General features: G+C 38.8%; 1 protein-coding gene across 1 annotated transcript in view; it reads right to left on the bottom strand.

Moving 5' to 3' along the window:
- Positions 1 to 1,336: 1,336 nt before the first annotated feature.
- The window catches only part of loxl1 (lysyl oxidase-like 1), a 59,944-nt gene continuing 37,621 nt past the window's right edge, over positions 1,337 to 23,659 (bottom strand). Inside the window, exons 4-7 of the mRNA XM_061878000.1 lie at positions 14,569 to 14,725; positions 10,089 to 10,184; positions 9,806 to 9,921; positions 1,337 to 2,075 (exon numbers count right to left, since the gene is read on the bottom strand). Of these exons, the coding sequence (XP_061733984.1) occupies positions 2,069 to 2,075; positions 9,806 to 9,921; positions 10,089 to 10,184; positions 14,569 to 14,725 (376 nt within the window). The 3' untranslated portion in view covers positions 1,337 to 2,068. The remainder of the gene's footprint in view (positions 2,076 to 9,805; positions 9,922 to 10,088; positions 10,185 to 14,568; positions 14,726 to 23,659) is intronic.

Genomic DNA, 23,659 nt, shown 5'->3' with positions numbered 1-23,659 from the left:
ATACATATATATATATATATATATATATATATAAATATATATACATATATATATATATATATATATATATATATATATATATATATATATATATATATATATATATATATATATATATATCCATATATATATATATATATATATATATGTATATATATATATATACTTGGTGGCCTAGTGGTTAGAGTGTCCGCCCTGAGATCGGTAGGTTGCGAGTTCAAACCCTAGCCGAGTCATACCAAAGACTATAAATATAGGACGCATTACCTCGCTGCTTGGCACTCAGCATCAAGGGTTGGAATTGGGGGTTAAATCACCAAAAATGATTCTCGGGCGCGGCCACCGCTGCTGCCCACTGCTCCCCTCACCACCCAGGGGGTGAACAAGGGTTATGGGTCAAATGCAGAGAATAATTTCGCCACACGTAGTGTGTGTGTGACAATCATTGGTACTTTAACTTAATATATTCTTAAGTACCATTGACATCATGAATTTCCTTTGCAAGGGAGTCTTGCCAAACACATTATTCATACACCTGTGGGAGTGGGAGCAGGGTGGACAAAGTGTCTTGCACACGCTACAGGCACAGCTGCCCTGGAGTAGATTGATGGAATACGCGCCAACGGCCCCTCCGACCACCACCTATCATTCATTCACCAGTGTGAGCGGCACTGGGAACAAGGGTGAAGTGTCTTGCCAAAGGACGCAACGGCAGCGGCTTGGGTGGCAAGAGACGGTGATCGAATCTGGAACACCCAAGTCGTCCCCATCAAACCAATTCCTATATAGTATGGGTAAAATTCAACTTAACAGTTAAATTAATAAAAAAAACTTGTATTAAATGCATGAAATATAATCACTGCCCTGTTTTAATAAAACAACAAATAGATAGTAGGAGACTGCTGTAATGTATTGCTTTTATGTTCAAAAAAGCACAATTACAAGTCAAGGTTTTGGTCATTTGGTAATATTTAGTTGAATTCAAGTACAATACAAGAATGTAAGCCTTTATTATTATCATTAATCAGCATGGAAATATAATCTACTGATTTTTTTCATTTTATATTTCAGTACAATTCATAATTGTATTTCTACTTTTTAGTTTTTAAATACATTTCTTCAGTAAAAGTGTCATACAAAATCAAAATAAAAAGTTAATATTTCAATACTTCATACCAAAAATGTTCAATTCTTATGAAACTGGTTTCTATTTATTCAGTGTGAATTTTCTACAACACATGCAGTTAGTACATACTGTATGTACAGTATAAAAAAAATAGCCTTATACAATTTTTGTGGTGACGTCACATTGTGCAGAGAGGAAAGCAGAGCGGTCTTTGTTTGGTATTTTGCATTTATTTCACCCCCTCCCCCAACAGCGCATACATTCTAATAACCCATAAAATACACATAGAATAGCTCAACTTCACAAAAGACATTACAACCAGCCAACAAAAAAAAATGCGAACAAAACAAAAGTAATTCATCATGTAAATCATGCGTCAGTTTGGTTATACATTCTTCCAAAAAACAAGGCGTAGATGACGTATGTGCCACCTGACCAGTGTTGGTAGTAAAGAAGACAGTGTAAATGCACATTATTATTACTAATTATAACAACAATGAGCCTTGTTTACAAGAGAGCACCTTGAGTTGAGTTCCTGGACGTTTACACGATAAATATGTTTGCTGTGGACTTCTTAAAAGGTCGTCAAACATTCACCGGCCCTGACCAAAAACACGGAAAAGGCTGCAGTATGCATGCCAGGCCACTAGTCGGCAATGTGGCGTTGGAAAAATACGTGTGGACCATTTTTTCGGTCAATAACCGTGGACAAAATGTGTATGAGACAATATAATGCGTTGGTCTGCCAACCCCTAACCCAGATTGAATCAGTGCCAATTGATCCTACTTATTTCACTATGTGGGAATGTAAAACAGCACAATAAAACACAACAACAAGAAAAGACAAACAAACAACTTGAGTGAGCCATGGAGTTGCGTTCACATTCCAATGAAGAGCACTCAGGGTCACCTCGTGTGGTAAGTCGCTCTTCCAGTGCTTGATCAAGACCTGCAACACAAACAGAACAATAATATTAGTGGTGTTATGGCCCAAAAAAGTCCAATGTATTATTACTCATTTAGTTTAATTTGTTTTACCACTCATTAAATTATTTTTTTAAGTTAAAAACAATAACTTTTAGAGAAATTATTATAGGGCGCACTGCCTATGAGTGGGTCTATTTTCACTCCGGATTATAGGGGCCATTAACGGAGTCATATAATTATTATTTTTTTCTGAATGTAAATCACTTCCTTGTGGTTTACATAACATGTAATACATGATGTTTTACAGATCATCTTCATGCCACTTTCTGAAAGTCACTTCAGGATGCGCCGTTTTGTGGGCGGGTCTTATTTACATGGCTCACCTTCGGCAGCGTGTTATTCCCGTTATCTTTGTTGCAGCGGTGTAGCGTGCAAGGACGGTAGTAGAAGAAGTGTCAAAAGATGGAGCTAACTGTTTTAATGACATTTCGACTTTACTTAAATCAATAATGGAGCAGCTTCTCCTCATCTATGGTTCACGAGTGCAATAACGCCGGAAATGTATCCCATAAAAAACTGTCCGACCGGAACTCTCTAATAACTAAAGTTCCTTGGGTGAATAATGTGAACTCACTAAACCGGTATGTTTTAGTGCTTTCATGGCGAGTTTACTGACAGATCTGAGTACAAACTTTACACTACTTTATATTAGAAATGGCAACAGCATATGATAAATGTCCCATAACAAGAAGATAGAGGAAAGAAGAAGCTTATCGACTACAGCATCATCACGTACCACAACGGCAGACGCACGCAAATTTTCAAGACTTATTCAGATCCCAAGTACAGATCAGCAAGTACAAGAAGGTAAGAAAAGTTTTTCTCTCGCATAATATTGCGAAACAAAACACCAGATAATATGTCTTACCTTATACACACCATAATAATCAATCAATCAATGTTTATTTATATAGACCTAAATCACCAGTGTTTCAAAGGGCTGCACAAACCACAAAGACATCCTCGGTAGAGCCCACACAAGGGCAAGGAAAACTCACCCCAGTGGGACGTCGGTGACAGCGACGATGACTATGAGAAACCTTGGAGAGGACCGCATATGTGGGAAACCCCCCCACCCTCTAGGGGACCGAAAGCAATGGATGTCGAGGGGGTCTAACATGATATTGTGAAACTCCAATCCATAGTGGATCTAACATAATCGTGAGATCCAATATATCCAATATATATCCAACATCCAATAACACTCGAAGCACAGTACAATCCATCAAGCGGTGCGGCTTCATTGCTTACCAAAGTCATACTAAAACATTTTGAGGGATTTTTGAGCGCCGTGTGTAATGTTCTATATTCCCGATGGAACGTATAAAATTTTTGTGTTGTTTACTCGAGTCATATTGCAGTCTACACATGCATCTTATGTGCGACTGCCATCTACTGGTCACACTTATCATTTCATCATGTACCAAATAAAATAGCTTGGAAGTCGGTAAGCACAACCAAAATTATTCCGTACATTAGGTGCCATGGGTTATAAGGCAAACTGTCGAGTTTTTTGAGAAAATTAAAGGATTTCAAGTGCGCCTTAGAGTCCGAAAAATACTTTACATTGATATGGTTTTACCAGACCGGCCCTAAAAAAAGCAGCAATTAAAACATTTGTCAATTTTTTCATAGCATTTATCGAGGTAAAACTGCTAGTTTTGCTGTGCTGCTCGCAATTTCGAATTAAACAATGGATTATTGTTCGAGATTTCAGCAAGAAGATTGGGGCGTTTTGCTGATATCGCGAACAAGGTTGCAGATTTCCAAGGTCGCTTTTGTGCATATCTTCAGTGACTTTTGATAATGAACTTTTTTTTTACTGATTTGATGGGTAATTGGTGACATGAATATTCATAATGTGAAATCACGCAAGTAATTAGAAACACACGGTGTGCAATAGCGTGGACGTGATCACGATATAGATGGGCTTGATTTAAGTGGATCGTTTGGCGTCAAGTAAGTGTTCAGACCGTCATAATGGAGGTCACGCCCCCGACATCTGCTTTTTTTAATTTTTGGATCTCATTTGCTTACAAAGCGAGCCATTATAACCACTTTCCTTTCTTTAAATGCTCGGGCTTGCATATTCCCAACTTTGCATGCGCTATCTTCTACGCTCGCTAATAGAGCTCGAGGAAAGTTCAACACCTCTGCATCTTCTCTTCCGATGGAAAATGTGAAAAGTTTCAGAGCCCATTAATCTTAATTGAAGAACGAGAACATCATTTGTTAAATCATCAAATGGTTTGGCCGAGAAGCCATTAAGTACGCTAATAAGTCGTAAGTAATTTGATACACTTTGATGCTCTTCACAGAACTGCATTAAGGAGAACTGTTATTCTGTACGGTGATTCACTATGACTTTACAGGCCACTACATTAGGTACACCTCCGATATCAAAATATGCATCGACATGAATCCTGTCAACCCGTCTGTTTTTCCCGGGAAACATCCGTATTTTATCCTTCTTTCCCGCATTTTCCCCATTTATCCATAACTTAATTGAAAAAAACCCACAACAATCTCGAATCTGTTATAGCAACTCTGTGGATTGATAATAATCTTCTAATGGAAAACATACATTTCCCATGTTTTTAAATGCAACTGCCATGAAGGTGTAATTGATTACATCATGTTCGATATATTTTTTTATGTCTGGAAGTTATTTAATCTGCATTATTGTGCTGCAAAAATAATATTTAAAATAGTAATTGAACAGTATATTGAAATAATGCATTACATATTTCATTGATTTATAAAAGTGCAAAAATGATAGTATCACATAACACGCACAAAAAAGACCTTAATCAATATAAATAAATACATGCTGTGCATTTTATTCTATATTTAATATTAAAAAAAGGTAACACTTTAGTATGGGTAACATATTCACCATTAAAGGCCTACTGAAATGAGATTTTCTTATTTAAACGGGGATAGCAGGTCCATTCTATGTGTCATACTTGATCATTTTGCGATATTGCCATATTTTTGCTGAAAGGATTTAGTAGAGAACATCGACGATAAAGTTCGCAACTTTTGGTCGCTATTAGAAAAGCCCTGCCTTTACCGGAAGTATGTGCGCGTGACGTCACGAGTTGCAGGGCTGCACACATATTCACATTGTTTTTAAAGGGAGCCACCAGCAGTAAGAGCTATTCGGACCGAGAAAACGACAATTTCCCCATTAATTTGAGTGAGGATGAAAGATTTGTGTTTAAGGATATTGATCGCGAAGGACTAGAATAAAAAATAAAAATAAAAATAAAGTTAAAAAAAAAGGCGATTGCTTTGGGACGGATTCAGATGTTTTTCAGACATATTTACCAGGATAATTCTGGGAATTCCCTTATCTTTCAATTGGGTTGCTAGTGTTTTAGTGAGTTTAATAGTACCTGATAGTAGGACGGGTGTGTCCACAGGTGTCTTGAGGCCAGTGTCTGAGGGAAGTCGACGGTAGCTGTATAGACGGCGCAAGCTCAGCTGATCTCCGGTAAGAGGCGACTTTTTACCACAAATTTCTCACCGAAAACTGCTTGTTGACATTTGGTCGGGATCCATGTTCGCTTGACCGCTCTGATCCATAGTAAAGTTTCCCCTCCGGGAATTTTAAACAAGGAATCACCGTGTGTTTGTGTGGCTGAAGGCTAAAGCTTCCCAACTCCATCTTTCTACTTTGACTATGCGGTTAAAGCAGACGAGTTTTAGCCGCGAGTCGTGCAGCGCAAATGTTTCCTTACAGTCCGTGGCGTCACGCGCATGCGTCATCAATAAACTCCGCGGGAAATTTAAAATTGCAACTTAGTAAACTAAACCGGCAGTATTGGCATGTGTTGCAATGTTAATATTTCATCATTGATGTATAAACTATCAGACTGCATGGTCGGTAGTAGTGGGTTTCGGTAGGCCTTTAAGGGGTTAGGGTTAGGGTTAGGGTTACGGCTACTAATAAGCAATCATTCTGAGGTAATTGAGGGAAGACTCTTAGTTAATGGCTTACTGGTTGTATAATATAATAAGGAATTAATAAGTACTTAATAATGACTAATTAAGAGCCAATACGTTACAAATGTGCATATTAATAAGCAACTAATTAATGGTGAATATGTGTTCCCCATCCTAAAGTGTTACCAAAAAATATGTATATTGCATACAGTATCAGCATGTATTATTTGGTAGGTAAAGGATAATATCAGCATTTCAAAACAGGTTACAAAGGAGTGGTACATTTAACATAATATCTGGTTGTAATATTTCATCAAATCTGTTATTAATCTACCTGCTAATTTACTGTTAATGTACGGTTGTTACATGGTTTTATCTACACTTCTGTCAGATTGTAATAATCACTTATTCTTCAGTTTTTTTTGATACTTTACATTAGTTTTTACTACAAAGTAGGGTTTTGCCGGTGGCAATAATACAAATAATAATAATGGTGTCATATTGTTTGCGCTATGGGGCTATCTTTTGGACGAGTTCACTCACTGCATGGTCATTCCATTTACCGGTTGTGGGTTTTTTTTTCAACTGAAGTGTCGTTCAGTCTTCTTTCCGTCCATAGCGTTTTTACTTGTATGGGATCTTCAGTCATCACTCCAAGCAACGTTTGTAAGTTTTACAATATAACTAAAAATGTTATACTTACTAAACAGTCTCATGTGTGATGTATGTAGGAGTGTTTCTCATGCACATTTGTACGCGCTATCGTAATGTAGCTAATATGCTAACACGTTTATGTTAGTATTTTTAACTTACATCTGCATTATTTTTGTGTTGTCTCAGTTTTACAAATTCCTCAGTAAATTCACCAAAAGGTCACCGTGGCGTTATGAAGTCTGTTTAGCTGATTGGGGAGCTAGCTTCCACAGCTAGCATACTTTAGGGGTGGGGTGGTATATATTTTTGAGCTGTCCTGGAGGAACTGAAATAATTTTTTCCAATCATTTTGGAACTTGCAAGCGTAGTTCTTCTTCTTACTCGTCGTCGCTATGTCTCTTCCTCGTTCTTCTGCTTTGTCGCTGTTATGTTCTTGGACATTACTACTTGCCGTAGTTTTGAAGCAATGCATGATGGGACCCCTGATGTTGTGTGTCAGTGTATTTACTTGCCAGCTGGAATAAATACACACTGAGAAATCCGTGCCTGCCTACTTTATGGGTTATAGATAAACCTATGGATAACGGAGACATATATAATAGTCTCCTTTTCAGGTGAGAGAGGACGCTAATGTCAGTGCCTAAAGGCACGCCCCCAATATTGTTGTCCGGGTGGAAATCGGTAGACATTCGGGAGAATGGTTGCCCCTGGGAACATCGGGAGGGTTGGCAAGTATAGCAGCTAATGGGTGCCTGACTATGACTTCTGTTTTGTTTGATGAGCCTTTTTACAGACACCGTTTGGAACCAATTAAAGAATAAAAATAAACATTTACAGAATCTTACATTATAAATAAAACATTTCGTAACATGCCTGTTCGGTGCGGTCAATACTGTATATGGAAACATATCTTTTTTCCTTTGAAAGGTGAGTTTTGTGAGTGCGGCCTATATCCCGATGCGCTCTATAGTCCAGAAAATACGCTAGTTACAGGGTCAGTCCTGGTCATACCAATGCTGATGTTGATACTTAACATTTTCAACATAATTGGATTTTGGTCACACTTATAATCAGACAATACCACAGTATGGCAGAAAAACAATATCAATAAAGAGTTTTCCAATTATTGGCTCTGATTTAAATCCTTTGGTTTTCACCCTTAAACTCCTCCTGTGCCCAGGGACTTATTGTATAAGTTTGTCATCAAAAACAAAACAGACAAAAGGTTTTTTCAACAATAAAAAATATCGATCAAACCATATACTGACACCAGAGTCGTTTTCCGACTTTTTGGAGTTCCTATAACCTTTTCAGTCCCCGGGCCGTTTTTCGTCGTGTTCCGACATACGGGAATTAGGGACTACGTCCCTCAGATCCTAAAACCATTTTAGCTACCACGCTTAGCCAGGGTCTAAACTAAGTTCTGCAGGAAGTATAACACTTAGGTGTTTGGTGATTGGTAGACCTGAAGAGCTACGCCCCACAGAGTTGTTTACGAGATCACAACAGGAACAGGAACAATGGACACAGCCAGTGATAAATGATAAAAGCTTCCCTTGCCGCCTATTCCCCAGAGGAGATTCAGTAAGGGTTTCTCTGGACGGGTTGTTGGTTGTTTTGCAGTGGCGGGTGAGGCGCTAAATTAATACGTCACGGGTCGCAGGCGGATATTCGTCACACGTGTTTCTTAACAAAGTAACCAATATCCCCAGCTATGTGCGAATGTGAAAAGGAAAAGTCCCAATGGGGAAGGTAAGCTCCTATAACTGAACTTGAGTGTGGTGGTTCTTAAAACCGCATCCCGAGAACTCGTATCTGCGAATCTGGGCTTATACTTGGTATTATATTTGGTAATACTTATTGGTAATGTTAGTGTAGATAATTTTATCGATCCGTCCACCATCTTTACATTCGAGTTAGCACATCCTCCAAATGTGTTGTGTAACATATTATACGTTGCTTGTAATAAATCTAGTTTTCTTGCCCAATGTCGGCGAGAATTGCTGACTTAGAAGTGGCTTTTCACTGTGGAGGGACGTTAGCCGCTAGATTGCATTGAGGATGTGCTCGTTTACTTGTCACCGTCAAATTTTTGGGACACAGCTAGAATGTGTCATCAAAACTTATTATCACAATATCACAGTAGTATTAAAGCTCTCTCGTAAGCCAAATGTATATCATTGATATGGTACATCGTCTATATTGGGCTGTTAATGTCACGGCGTGGGCTCAAACTCGCTTTCCCCCGGTAGCTGGGTCTTCCAGCACCAAGGCTGTGGGCGATCAGCAATCTGCACACCTGATGCTGATGAACAGACCTGCCTTCAAAAGCCTGCACAACCTGCCATCCCTAGTCGGAATATAGTCTTCTGTATCGTAAGCCGATAACCCAGCTTTATGCTCTCTCTCTCGCTCTCTCTTTCTCTCTCTCTCTCTCTCTCTCTCTCTCTCTCTCTCTCTCTCTCTCTCTCTCTCTGCATGTTCCACTCTCTGTTTCATTGCTCTTCCTGGTCATCCTCCCCAGCAATCTGCATTCATCCCAGCGTGATCGAGCTGTGTGGCTCGACTTCTCTTTTGGACTTTGGACTGCCACCCTCGATCCTGGACGCCTCGCATGGACACGGACACTAACGCCTTTCTCTCGCCCTGGATCATCTGCCTACCCCATGGACTGCCTTCCTGCCATGTTCCTTCTCGTTTCAACATTTGGTAATACTCAACAGGTCTTCCACCATACATCCCTTTTTGGATCTAGTTTACACACGCCATTCCTTTTTTGTTTAAGTAAATTATATTGTTTATTATGTATTATATTGTTTATATATACATATAATAAATACATAGAGCGACATTGCCCCCTTGTGGAACTTTGCTGTCACAACTCCCTCCAATCATAACAGTTAAATTTCCATAACGTCAACGTCGACCTCGATTTGGGAATGTATTTAGCCAAATAAAAAGACAAACTATTTCATTACAGACCTAATAATGTGTCAGTGTATTGGTTTGTATGAACTTTGAAAATAAATTGTCCTCAAAAGTACAAGCAAACTTAGAAATAAACACAACTTAATCCTCAGTGGGACTTACTGTGTTATCTCGCATTTGGTGGTTGTCACAAAGCGCCCCGTGTAGTGAATGTTACACCTGGCCACGTTGTTGGTGAAATCCGACTCCATCACCAGGAATTTGGGGTTGACCTGGAGCTGAAAACACACCACAGAATTGATATTCTTGGTCAGTTTTCAGTACCCACTTACGCCATTGTGAGCAATACGTAATAATGCCACTATTTCCATAGCAGCAGTTTTATCAGAACCAGACAATGTGTTTCTTTTTATCTCATGGTATGTAGAATCATCCAAGTTCTTACCTTCAGTATGTAGTTTCCAGGCTGGATGTCGGTGATATCGATCCATTGGCAGTCAATATCAGCGTTGTACGTATCATAGCAGCCTGGGCTTAGACCCTGGCAAAACACATATTGAGTATAAGTCATTTGTAAGACTATTGATGTATTGGAATAGGGACTGTGTACATTTACTTTGGCTGGCTTTACACTACAGGACACGGTTCAAGTGCAATTTTGGCCCAATTTTGATATGAGTCCTAGCAGCATAAAGACATCATTATTATTATCATTATCGTTTGAATAGAATATGCCAAGATCAGAAATAAAACATAATGTAAATACAACACGCAAGCCTGCAAGTATAAAAATACATGGTTATGACACACACACACACACACACACACACACACACACACACACACACACACACACACACACACACACACACACACACACACTCACACACACACGCACATGCACGCGCGCACACACACACACACACACCTGTTTAGACAAACAACACACCTAATCAAAAATCAAAGAACACCCGTGGTTAACCTGTGATCCATCCATCCATCCATCCATTTTCTACCGCATAGTCCATATTAATATTAAAATGTTTTAGTTTTTTCTACTACAAAAATTTAAATGTTACTGTCTTTTCTTTTTCAAAATTTTGTTTGACAAAGCAAGTCCATTCCCCCCCATGGTATTAAAACAGTAAACCAAATACGGAATCTAGATCGGATCCAGATTCATTTAACATTTGTTATTCAAATCAGACAATATTTGATGAGGATATTCTATTTTTCAGGCAATTGTCCTTTTTTTAGTTGGACTTTTTAATACAGCACCTGGATTAAAAAAAGAAAAAAGAAAATGGATACAAATCATAACCAAATTACACAATTGGTTTATTTCAGGTAATGGTTACAGAAGGTATTTTATTTTACATTTTAAATATGGATTAAAAAAATGTTGTAATTGTTTTTTATTAATGTATATGTTTATCGTTGTCTTGGGGAGATCTTAAGATGAATAAATGACCAGTCATTAAATAAATGCATGCAATTTGAAACAAAACCAAAGTAAATATCAATGAAAAAATGATGAAAATGTTTAAAATGTATTGAAAAAAAGACATTATCGAGGGTAGAGTATTTCAAATGTTGAAGTTAAAACCCTGACAAAAGTGTTTCTCAAATAGTGGTTTGGGCCTCCTATAGGGGGCACCGTGAGCAGCAAAAGAGATTTCCGTTACTTTTGGCTAAATTCTAGTGTTAATGTTAGGACAATACACAAGCCAGCGGGTAGGTGGCAGCAATGCTTTATCTAATCAACAGGCTCCCTATTCCACCCAGTAGAAATAGTAAGTACACATGAAAACATCCATACTTACTAACAGTTATCAGTAAAGGTAGTAAATACACAATAACACATGTGTACTTACTACTATTACTCAGTATAAGAAGTAAGTACACAGTAACACATGCATTCACTATTAGTACTCAGTAGAAGTAGTAAGGACACTAAACACTTGTGTACTTAATACTATTACTCAGTAGAAGTAGTAGGTACACAGGAACACATATGGCCTTACAAATATTTCCCAGTAAAAGTAGTAAGTACACATTTCTCAGGATAGGTAGTATATAGACAATAACACATGCATACTTACTAATTTTACCCAGTATAAGAAGTATGTACGCAGGAGCACATGCACTTACTCTTAGTACTCAGTAGGAGAAGTAAGTACACATACATTATTGTGTACTGATTACCCTTACTCGGTAAAAGTAGTAAGTACACAGGAACACATGGTTACTTACTCCTATTACCGCTTAGAAGTGGTAAGTACACAGAAACACTTGTGTACTTAGTACTATTACTCAGTAGAAGTAGTAAATATACAGGAACACATGTGTACTAACTACTCTTTCCCAGTAAAAGTAGTAAGTACAAGGAACACTTGTGTATTTACTACTATTTCTTGGTAAAAGTAATGAGTAAACAGGAACACATGCATAATTACTACCATTTATCAGTATAGGTAGTAAATACACAATAACACATGCATACTTACTAGTATGAACCAGTATAAGATGTAAGTTTACAGGAACACATGTGTACTTTTTACTACTACTCATTAGAAGTGGTAATTACTCCGAAACACTTGTGTACTAAATACTATTACTCAGTAGAATGAGTAAGTACACAGGAACACATGTGTACTTACTACTATTTCCCAGTAAAAGTAGTAAGTACACAGAAACAATTGTGTACTTAATACTATTTCCCAGTACAAGTAGTAAGTACTCTTATATACTTACTACTATTACTCAGTAGAAGTAGCAAATACACAGGAACACATTTGTACTTACTGTTATTCCCAGTAAAAGTAGTAAGTACACATAAATAAAATATTATCATGTTTTCAATATTAATTTGTAATTTATAAATTACTATTACTTAAAATGTTTTCTCTTAAGTGGTCATGACATACAATAATTGAGAAGCAGTCCCCTACAGTATTTTTGTCAAAACGTGGACTATGGTGTGGTTTGTTTTCCCGGAATGCAAAGGAACTTGACCGGACATTGTGTGAAGGTAATGACATGATTTAATTAATCACTCAAAAAGTACCAAACAAAAGGCGCGCACAGGGCGGAGAACAAACTTGGCCAGGAAAAAAAAAAATAGCACAAAAGCAGAACTATGGACATAAAAACGAAAGACACTAACTGTGGCATTCAACAAACAAAAACTTCCTTGTGGTGACGTGAGCAGGGCAGCATGAACTATGACATAATATAGGTATGAAACAGAATGTAGAGTACAGAGAACAATGACTCCAGACGGACTGCCTGGCAACTACGAGCTTAAATAATAGTGACGTGATTATTGACAGGTGCGTGAGTCCAAACAAATCAGGTGCGTGAGTCCAAGTGAATCAGGTGCGTGAGTCCAAATTAATACGGTGAACCAGTTGGTTGTCATGGTGACAAAATAAACAAGAGTGCACAAAGAGTCCAAAAACCAAAGAGAACCTAACTCAACAAAACGTCACCATGGAACATGACTATTTTAAACGCTAATTTTCCCTAACAAATGCACAACGTGGTTTTTGAACCTCAAATTTTGGCCCCACCAAGGGGACTAAAAAGCACAAATTTTAAGCAAGTTTGATTAAAAACCATGGCCGCTATCAATCAGAACGTCTTTGCAGGGGGACTCTGCAACTATCCATCCCATCCATCCATTTTCTACCGTTTGTCCCTTTCGGGGTCGCGGGGACTTTGCAATTAATTTCAGATAGGTCATTGACCATTTGTCTACTGATTTCAAAAGTTAGTATAAGTATTCCATTTGTGCCAGCAAATAGTTCTCAAATAATAATAATACATCAAAACAACCTATGGGGGGCGACACAAACATCAATTACAAAATGTCATGATTTAGACCAGTTGTTCTCAACCTTTTTTCAGTGATGTACCCCCTGTGAACATGTTTTTAATTCAAATACCCCCTAATCAGAGCAAAGCATTTTTGGTAGGGATAAAGAAGTAAAATACAGCACTATGTCATCAGTTTCTGATTTATTAAATTGTATTACAGTGCAAAATATTGCTTATTTGTAGTGGTCTTTCTTGAACTATTTGGAAAAAAGAAATAAAAATAAGTAAAAACTTGTTGAAAAATAAACAAGTGATTCAATTATAAATAAGTAATCATCAACTTAAAGTGCCCTCTGGGGATTTTAATAGAGATCCATCTGGATTCATGAACTTAATTCTAAACATTTCTTCACAAAAAAAGAAATCTATAACATCAATATTTATGGAACATGTCCACAAAAAATCTAGCTGTCAACACTGAATATTGCATTGTTGCATTTCTTTTCACAGAATCCCAGGAAGAATAGTCTCCACTGCGGTGTAGACTAATGGGGATCCTTAATAAACTAAACTAAACTAAACAGTTTATGGACTTACATCCATATTTTGTTGAAGTATTATTCAATAAATAAAGGATTTTTGAATTGTTGCTATTTTTTCAATATTTTTAAAAAACCTCACTGTGGGGGGCGTGGCCTGCGCACCTGCAGGGAAGCGGGGTGTGGCAGGGCCGGCTTCGAGGTCGGCGACAGGTGAGTGGATGACACAGCTGAAAGTGTTCATCTAATCACCTGTCGTTCTGCTAAAAGGCAGCAGTCAGAAAGGACAAGTAGTTAAAGTTGGCGAACGAACACACGTGAAAGACAAAAGGGACAATTGCTGAAAAGCACACGAAGGACAGTTGCAAAAGAGCCTATGAATGACAGCTTTATTGAAAAATAAAAGCGAGTCCAACCCGCTCAGCGATGTCATTCCTCAATGACCCATGGAACCCGGACAAGGGCGGCAGGAAGCCGTTCACACTCACGTACCCCTTGGCATGCCTTCAAGTACCCCCAAGGGTACGCGTACCTCCATTTCAGAACCACTGATTTAGACTGAGTTACCTGAGTTTGTGAGCTGCAGGCGTAGCGTTTCAAATGTCCAAAGTCGCACGTGGTGTCCTCCAGACAAAAACTGGCCTTGTGTCCCTCCGCCACTTTGCGACCCGAGCTGACCTCCAGCAGGTCATAGTGACTGAACTCATCCATACTGTGATAGTGCCTGAGGGCAGGGGGCGGGGGGGGGGGGGAAAGAAAAAGAGCGGTCTCTTAGCAACAGGGCAAACAAACACTGTGGTTCATGTGAGCGAGTTAAGACTTTAAGCCTGTTCCAGTAAACTCTGCAATGTTGTTCAAACTGTATATTCAGCCCCATGAACTCATGTGTTAGTGTTTATGTGCGTAATGGCGTGCCGTGACTGCGCTCATGAACGGGATCTTTCACAACCCGGGGAGGCTAATTAATGACACATTGCTGATGGAGGACATTAACACGTTACCTACTGAATGGATGTTTTATCAGGTAGAGACAACGGACTTTTGCCTGTGTGTGGGCTTGTGTGTCGCTGCAGGATTAACGTGCGTATGCTTGAGTGGCACTGTGTATTTGCATGGCGGCTGTTTGTGTGTGTTTGCACAGCTTTGGCTGCTGAGGATAGCTGGGATGCACGTGGCGGCTGCTGACCATCTGAACTCGACAACAGTTGGATTTACCGCCCAAGCCCCCCGTCTCTCTAGACCACAAGAGTACATACAGGAGCAGCAGGGCATGCTATCATGCTAGGGATGTTGCAGTACATGTTTCCATGGCCGATTACACTAGAGAAGGGATTGCTATAGCCCCATTCCTAGGGTGGATCTCACGTGAGAGGTATGCAGTCTGCTGAAAATGATGGAAAGCGGATAGCTTACATAGCGACTGATGCTGTGGTCAAAGTTGGAATTGCCACATAACACATTTTAGGATATTCAACACTCTTCTGACTACTGGTGGATAAAGTGGATAGTGCACCACTCCGGTTCCCGATATGTCATGTTTCATGTGTCAGGAAAACCGGGGATAAATCCCCATTCTACTGTATTATGTTGAAATTGTGCCGGGTACTATCAATACCAATGCATGCTAAAAAAAACACAATTCTTAACGAGAAGTCCAAACATGACCTATCACAGGGGGGTCAAATGTACGGCCGAACAAGTTTTATCCGGCCCGCAGGATGAGTTTGCCAAGTATAAAAATGAGCGGAAATTTTTGAATGAAAGAAACGGCTGTTCTAAATGTGTCCACTAGATGTCGCAATAGCAATTCTTTGAATCTCTGTAGATCAGTGTTTTACAACCACTGTGCCGCGGCACACTAGTGTGCCGTGAGATATTGTCTGGTGTGCCGTGGGAAATTATGCAACTTCACCTAATTTATGCCAAAGATATTTTTTGCAAATCTATATTTATAATCTGCCAATAATGTGCCGTTGCTTAGTGTTTGTGCCGTGTAAAGCTCGGCTAGGTAACCACGTAAAACTCCAAGTCAGGAGGTGGCAGCATTGCTTTGTAAAAGTCGGAATATGTCAGGTGAGATAAGGATGGTTTGTTGTAAACGTGGTCCCCGACTTAATAAATTGAAAAACTTTTTCAGATGTTACCATTTAGTGGTAAATTGTGCGGAATATGTACTGTACTTTGTAATCTACTAATAAAAGTCTCAATCAATCAATCAATTCCGACATGCAGACCACAGCGGGAGGCAGTGTGCAGGTAAAAAAGGTATGTAATGCTTAAACCCAAAATTAACAAAGGGAAAGGAAAAGGCTATGCAAAACAAAAGTCAAACTGAAATGGCTACAAAGTCAACAGAGACAAAATGCTGGACGACAGCAAAAACTTACGGCGTCCACAAAGTACATCCGTACGTGACGCGACAATCAACAATGTCCACACAAAGAAGGATAGCAATAACGTAAATAGCCTTGTTTGCTAACACATTTTTTAACGTTTTCTGCTGGTGGTGTGTCTCCGGATTTTTTTTATGACAAAAATGTGCCTTGCCTTAAAAAAGGTTGAAAAACACTGCTGTAGATTATACTACATATGTAAAAAAAAATAAAAAAATAAACCACATGTTAGTGCACCAGTGAAAAATTATCAAATTACATAAATAACATCCTGTAATTTGATTTTGATATTATTTTTTTTATCTTTATAGATTGAAAATTAACACCAATGAGTTGACTGATAGCAGTAAAAAATGGATGGATGGAGTTGACTGATGAACATTATCACATCATTTTTTCAGAAAGTATAAATAACGACAAATAAATATAGAATGTTATTAACCGCAATAGGTAATTGTAAAAAAAAAAGAACAAAAAAATGATTTGTACATTTTCAGAATATGTTTGTTCTATTTTTAAACACAGAAAACAATCTGAAGTTGTATTTTTTTTCAAGTTATCGTCCCGTGCTTTTACCAGTCCGGCCCACTTGGGAATGGATTTTTCTCTATGTGGCCCCCCATCTAAAATAGGTTTGACACCACTGATCTATCAAATTCAGCTTGCCTCCCAATGACGTTGGTAATAAATCCGATAACTACAACTTGATGTACAAATTAAATCTGTGGCTATGCACCAACACATGGTACGTTTAGATGCACTAAAAAAATTATAATTGCATGGATCCAATTGAAAGCATCTTTTTAAAACACAGTCAAAAACCTTACTTAGGTTTATAACTTTTCAAAGAAGGTAATAACATAACTAGAACTTACCTAGATAAATCCCCAAAATAGTTTGAAAAAAAGAGTGAGCTTGTGCCAATAAATTCGATATAAAGTGGCCGGACTATGAACTTAAATTAGTAATCATATAAGTTAGCTGGACGAAGTGGCTGGGGAGAGGGAAGTCTGGGCTTCCCTGCTTAGGCTGCTGCCCCCGCGACCCGACCTCGGATAAGCGGAAGATGATGGATGGATGGATGGATATAAGTTATCATTATTCACATTTATTGTGTTGTTTGAATAAAAAAAAAAAAGATTGTTGAGCCATTACTCCCCTGTAATGTTGGTTTAAATAAATGATAAATGGGTTGTACTTGTATAGCGCTTTTCTACCTTCAAGGTACTCAAAGCGCTTTGACACTACTTCCACATTTACCCATTCACACACACACACTGATGGAGGGAGCTGCCATGCAAGGCGCCAACCAGCACTCATCAGGAGCAAGGGTGAAGTGTCTTGCTCAGGACACAACGGACGTGACGAGGTTGGTACTAGGTGGGATTTGAACCAGGGACGCTCGGGTTGCGCTCGGCCACTCTACCACTGCGCCATGCCGTTTGAAATATATATATATATATATATATATATATATATATATACAAAACATTCATTTTAACATTTATGATGTTGTTTTATACAATTCAAATACTTAAATGAAAGAAAAACACTCTTCTTTTGATGACTACTTTACAAATTCCCAGGGGTCCGCCTTTGCTTGGGGCACCAGACCAACATCCTCACTTACCTCCCTACTTCGACACCACTGACTGTGTAAGTCAGTGTTTTTCAACCACTGTGCAATATGTGAGATACAGTCTGGTGTGCTGTGGGAGATCATGTAATTTCACCTATTTGGGTTATAAATATTTTATGCAAACCAGTAATTATAATCTGCAAATAACGTGCCGTTGCTGAGTGTCGGCACTGTCAAGAGCATGGCGGAGTAACCGTGTAATACTCTTCCATATCAGTAGGTGGCAGTAGGTAGCTAATTGCTTTGTAAACATCGTATCTAATGCTTAAACCAAAAATAAACTAAAGGCGAGTGCTCATAAAAAAGGCATTGAAGCATAGGGATGGCTATGGAAAATTAAAGTAAAATTGCACTGGCTACAAAGTAAACGAAAAAATAATGCTGGACGACAGCAAAGACTTACAGTGTGTGAAGCAGACGGCGTCCACAAAGTACATCCGCACATGACATGACAATCAACAATTTCCACATAAAGGATAGCGTCCGCCCAACTGAAATAGTCTTGATTGCTAAAACAAAACCAGGTGCAGGGAATAGCGCTCAAAGGAAGACATGAAACTGCTACAGGAAAATACCAACAAAACAGGAAAAGCCAGCAAAATAGAAGCGCAAGACACTACACACAGGAAAACACCCAAAAACCTCAAATACGTCACGGCGTGATGTGACGAGTCGTGACACTTACTTTGAGACAAGAGCTATAGTGATGCATGATTATGCACGGTTATGGTTTGAATTCATATCCAACAATTGCGACAATTACTTTTTACCGTCAATATTAATTTCCATTTTTAAAGTTGTCTGCTGGTAGTGTGCCTTTTTATTTTTTCAATAAACACGAATGTGCCTTGGCTCCAAAAAAGTTTAAAAAGCACTGGCCATACAGCACATAGAAACATCTGATTCAGTGTCACCTTCTGGTGTTTACAAAGCGCACACTTAAGAAGCACTACATAACACATATATTTAAAAAACATCTCATACAAATAACATTAAGTATAAGCAATAAAATGCATGTTTATTTGAATGTAGCATAATTAAAGTAGGCTTAGTTGTAAAGATCTTTGAGTCGCACAAACTGCTATTGTGCAAATATAGCTTTTTATTACGGGAACGGTCGTTAAAGATTGGCTACTTTCCGCTTATGGCGCCACATTAGCATTGACCATTCCTGCACTCACTCTTTCCATGGCGACCAATTAGCAAACCTTTTTATCCCAGCACTATCAGCAAATCTTGGGTCAGATTCAATTCAAATACCCGCTTCCTTCATTTCCCACCAACGTTATTTGCCGTTTCATTTGTGAGGCATTGGCGGAATTCATTCCACTGCATGTATGTCAGGGGTGACTATATTGCGGCCCGCAGGTAATTTTTTTTAACGGCCCCATGGCATATTTTACAAATTCGATTGAAAAAAATGTTAAACATAAAAAGTGGTATAAAAGAGCAAACATCAAACAGCTAAAATGTAACAAGAACATGTTGCAATGTTTACTCTAATAACACAAAGCTGCCATGCAGACTGTTTATTTCTTAAAAAATAATAATGAATCAAAATCTGACACGATGGCGAGGCATAATGGATGCGTGTTGCTACCCCAGGGATGCAAGAGGACCAGGACAGGCAGGAGTTGAAGGTAAGATTAGATTTAATACAAAAACAAAAATAATACTGGTACAAAATGCAAAGAAAAGGCGTGCCGAATGCACGGAGAGCTATGCTAATAATTAGCAACGAGAGCAGAGTACAGGAATAGAGGTGCAGAGCGCACGCAAAGCTAAGGCGAGACTTAGCAATAGTGATTACAAAAATAAGAACCAACGTGCGTGTTGCAAGTAGCAAACAAAACAGCCAGGAGGAACTAAGGTAGCAGGTGGTCTTAAATACAACACAAATAATTCAAAACAGGTGTGCGTAATGAGTCCGTGCAGGAGGCGTACTTAGGTTGCCATGGTGACAATACAAAACAAGGAAGTGCGCTAACAAACGGGATCGGTAGAGTCCAAAACATGATCAAAACATAGGACAATACAAAAAGGACATGAACATGCTAGAGATGTGTGATCCGGGAGCCGGATCACAACAAAAATCAATGTCATTATGGATTATTGACCTATTCAAGGCAATATAACCTGGTCCCTACACACCGGAGCTCTTGTAAAAAAGAGCTCAGCAGCGCATGCACTTTTTGCGTCGGATGAAAAGAGCACAGCTCCCTCCCCCCATTCTCACCACATTCTACAGAGTCACTATAGACAGCCTGCTGACCAACAGCATCTCTGTCTGGACTGGAGCCTGCAATGCCTTGGGCTGGAAGTCTCTCGAGAGAGTGGTGAGGACGGCGGAAAAGATCATCAGGACTCCTCTTCCTCCTATCCAGGAGATCGCAAAAAGCCGCTGCCTGACCAGGGCTCAGAAAATCTGCAAAGACTCCTCCCTCCTCCTCAAGGACTATTTTCACTGCTGGACTCTAGAAAGAGGTTCCGCAGCCTCCGAAGCAGAACCTCCAGGTTCTGTAACAGCTTCTTCCCTCAGGCCGTAAGACTCTTGAACGCATCATAACTAAATTATCCCCTCAACTCCCACCAAAATGGATTAAATCGCTGGAATAAAAAAGACAATATAATATACATCCATAACGTGGACGCATGTGAAAAAGCGCAATATATTTATCTGTACAGTAATGTATTTATTTATTTATACATATTTATTTATTTTATATGTATATTTATATATTATTTATATATAATTATTTAATTATATATGCACCTTATTGCTTTTTTTTATCCTGCACTACCATGAGCTTATGTAGCAAAATTTCGTTCTTGTCGGTGCTGTAAAGTTCATTTTTGAATGACAATAAAAAGGAAGTCTAAGTCTAGTCCAAGTCTAAGTCACATTAAACATTTCACTTGGAGATTTTTTTGGGGGAAAATGTTGCATTTTTTGTGTTTGCCATATAAAAAAAAGAGCAGTTTTTTTTAAATGGAAAGACCTAAAACAAACAAACAAACAAAAAACATAAACAACAATAAAACTTATAATTGACGGCTCGATCTGAAGTTGATCTTCAGATTATTGTGTTGAAAGCAAACAGTAAAAAAATGTTATAATTATTTTTTAACACTTTAATGGATCCCAAATATTTTTTGTGTGATTTGTTTTTAAGTGTCATTGCCCAAATTATAACAATGAATTAAAATCAAAGGATTTTATAGGATATCGACCTTTTTAAGGCTCCAATTGTTATATCATTTCAAATATTCCACTTAAAAATGTATTAGATGAAAATATTGCATATTTTGTGTTTTTTTCCATAAAAAAGAGCATGCAACTTAAATCTTTAAAAATGTTGTAATGACAGTTAGACCTAATTTTGATCTAGAGATTTAAAACTTAAATAACAATAAATATAATAATACTGAATAATGACGACTTGTCCAGAATGTACCCCGCCTTCCGCCCCGAATGCAGCTGAGATAGGCTCCAGCGACCCCCCGCCACCCCAAAAAGGGACAAGCGGTCGAAAATGGATGGATGGATGGATGTGGTATTGGTTTTTAAAATAAAAAATATCAAAATGGTCCCTGCTTGCTTTGATTTTTCAGTGTGCGGCCCTCGGTGGAAAAATTTGGACACCCCTGATGTATGTCATTAAACAAGCATTAACTACTGTTGGGATTCTATGAAAAGTCTGTGTGTGTGTGTGTGTGTGTGTGTCTGTGTGTGTGTGTGTGTGTGTGTGTGTGTGTGTGTGTGTGTGTGTGTGTGTGTGTGTGTGTGTGAGACAAGGAGTTCAGGCTGCATGGGATAAAAAAAACATGGAGTAGGACTTTGCCTGAAGGGGTACCCTGCCTGCTCGGATTCCTGGATCCCCGTCTCTCTCCCACTACGTAAGCTCCAGAGAATGTCGTGTTAGAAGGAAACGGAGCGGCTGTAACAAGAATAGTTCGTAATCATAATATACAAATTAGTCAAATCCCTCATAGTCATGAGTCATTTTTCCAGGAGTGTTGCAAATAGCATCGCTTCGTCTTGTAAAAAATAAAATAAAATAAAGAAAATAAAGCCATTTTGATTGTTTTGCCGGTGTCCTCCGTGCACTGAAAGCAGGATATAAAGACAAGGGGAGTGTAGGTCCTAACACTTGCACTAACAACAGCCAGGAACTTTGACACTACAGGTCATGTGTCTGCAGGAAACGAGATGTGTTGGAAGAATGATACATTCCATGGACAATACAGAAGAATGCAGTCGTTTTTTTTTTTTTTGCTCCTGGGCTGAACCTGCCGTAATGAAAGCGAACAGCAGGGGTGTTTTTATTGGAATCATTTTTATTTAAAGTCTACTTGTCTGGCGATTCATCGTAAAGTTCCAAAACCCAAATAAAAAGCTTCCCATGCTAACTGTCGCAGTGACATAAATTAACACAATAGGCTGGATTCTTTACTTGTTCCATCATGTTGATGGGATTCCCACTTTTTGCAAGTCAGGTCCAGTAATGGGAGTACTGTAATATATTAGAAAGGAAATATATGATTTTGGGTCGTACTAGAGCAGACCTGGGCATATTAAGACCCGGGGGCCACATGCGGCCCGTTAAACTTTTCAATCTGGCCCGCCGGACATTCCCAAATATATTTTTTTAGATCTTTAAAGGCCTTCTGAAACCCACTACTACCCACCACGCAGTCTGATAGTTTATATATCAATGTATATTATGTATTTTATGTATATTATGTAAATATTAACATTGCAACACATGCCAATACGGCCTTTTTAGTTGACTAAATAGCAATTTTAAATTTCCCGGTAGTTTCGCCTTGAAAACGTCGTGTAATGATGACGTGTACGCAAGACGTCACGGGTTTTAAGGAAATATGAGCGCTTCACACACACACAGCTAAAAGTCGTCTGCTTTAACAGCATAATTACACAGTATTTTGGAGATCAGTGTTGCTGAATCTTTTGCAATTTGTTCAAATAATATTCGGAGAAGTCAAAGTAGAAAGATGGAGCTGGGAAGCTTTAGCCTTTAGCGACACAAACACACGGTGATTCCTTGTTTAAAATTCCTGGAGGTGAAACTTTACTATGGATCAAAGCGCGGTCAAGCAAACATGAAGTGAAGTGAATTACATTTATATAGCGCTTTTCTTGAGTGACTCAAAGCGCTTTACATAGTGAAACCCAATATCTAAGTTACATTTAAACCAGTGTGGGTGGCACTGGGAGCAGGTGGGTAAAGTGTCTTGCCCAAGGACACAACGGCAGTGACTAGGATGGCGGAAGCGGGAATTGAACCTGCAACCCTCGAGTTGCTAGCACGGCCACTCTACCAACCGAGCTATGCCGCCCATGAATCACGACGGAATGTCAACCAGCAGTTTTCGGTGAGAAAATTGTGGTAAAAAGTCGCTTCTTACCGGAGAAAAGCTGAGCTTGTGCCGTCCATAAAGCTGCCGTCGACTCCCCTGAGACATTGGTGTCAAGACACCCATGGACGTACAACTCCGACTATCAGGTACTATTTAACTCACTAAAACACTAGCAACACAATAGAAAGATAAGGGATTTCCCAGAATTATCCTAGTAAATGTCTGTAAAAACATCGGAATACGT

This window comes from Nerophis ophidion, linkage group LG02, assembly GCF_033978795.1.
Source record: "Nerophis ophidion isolate RoL-2023_Sa linkage group LG02, RoL_Noph_v1.0, whole genome shotgun sequence".
NCBI classification, from domain to species: Eukaryota; Metazoa; Chordata; class Actinopteri; order Syngnathiformes; family Syngnathidae; genus Nerophis; species Nerophis ophidion.
The sequence above is the reverse complement of the archived record's forward strand: the minus strand, read 5'-3'. Positions and strand labels throughout refer to the sequence as shown.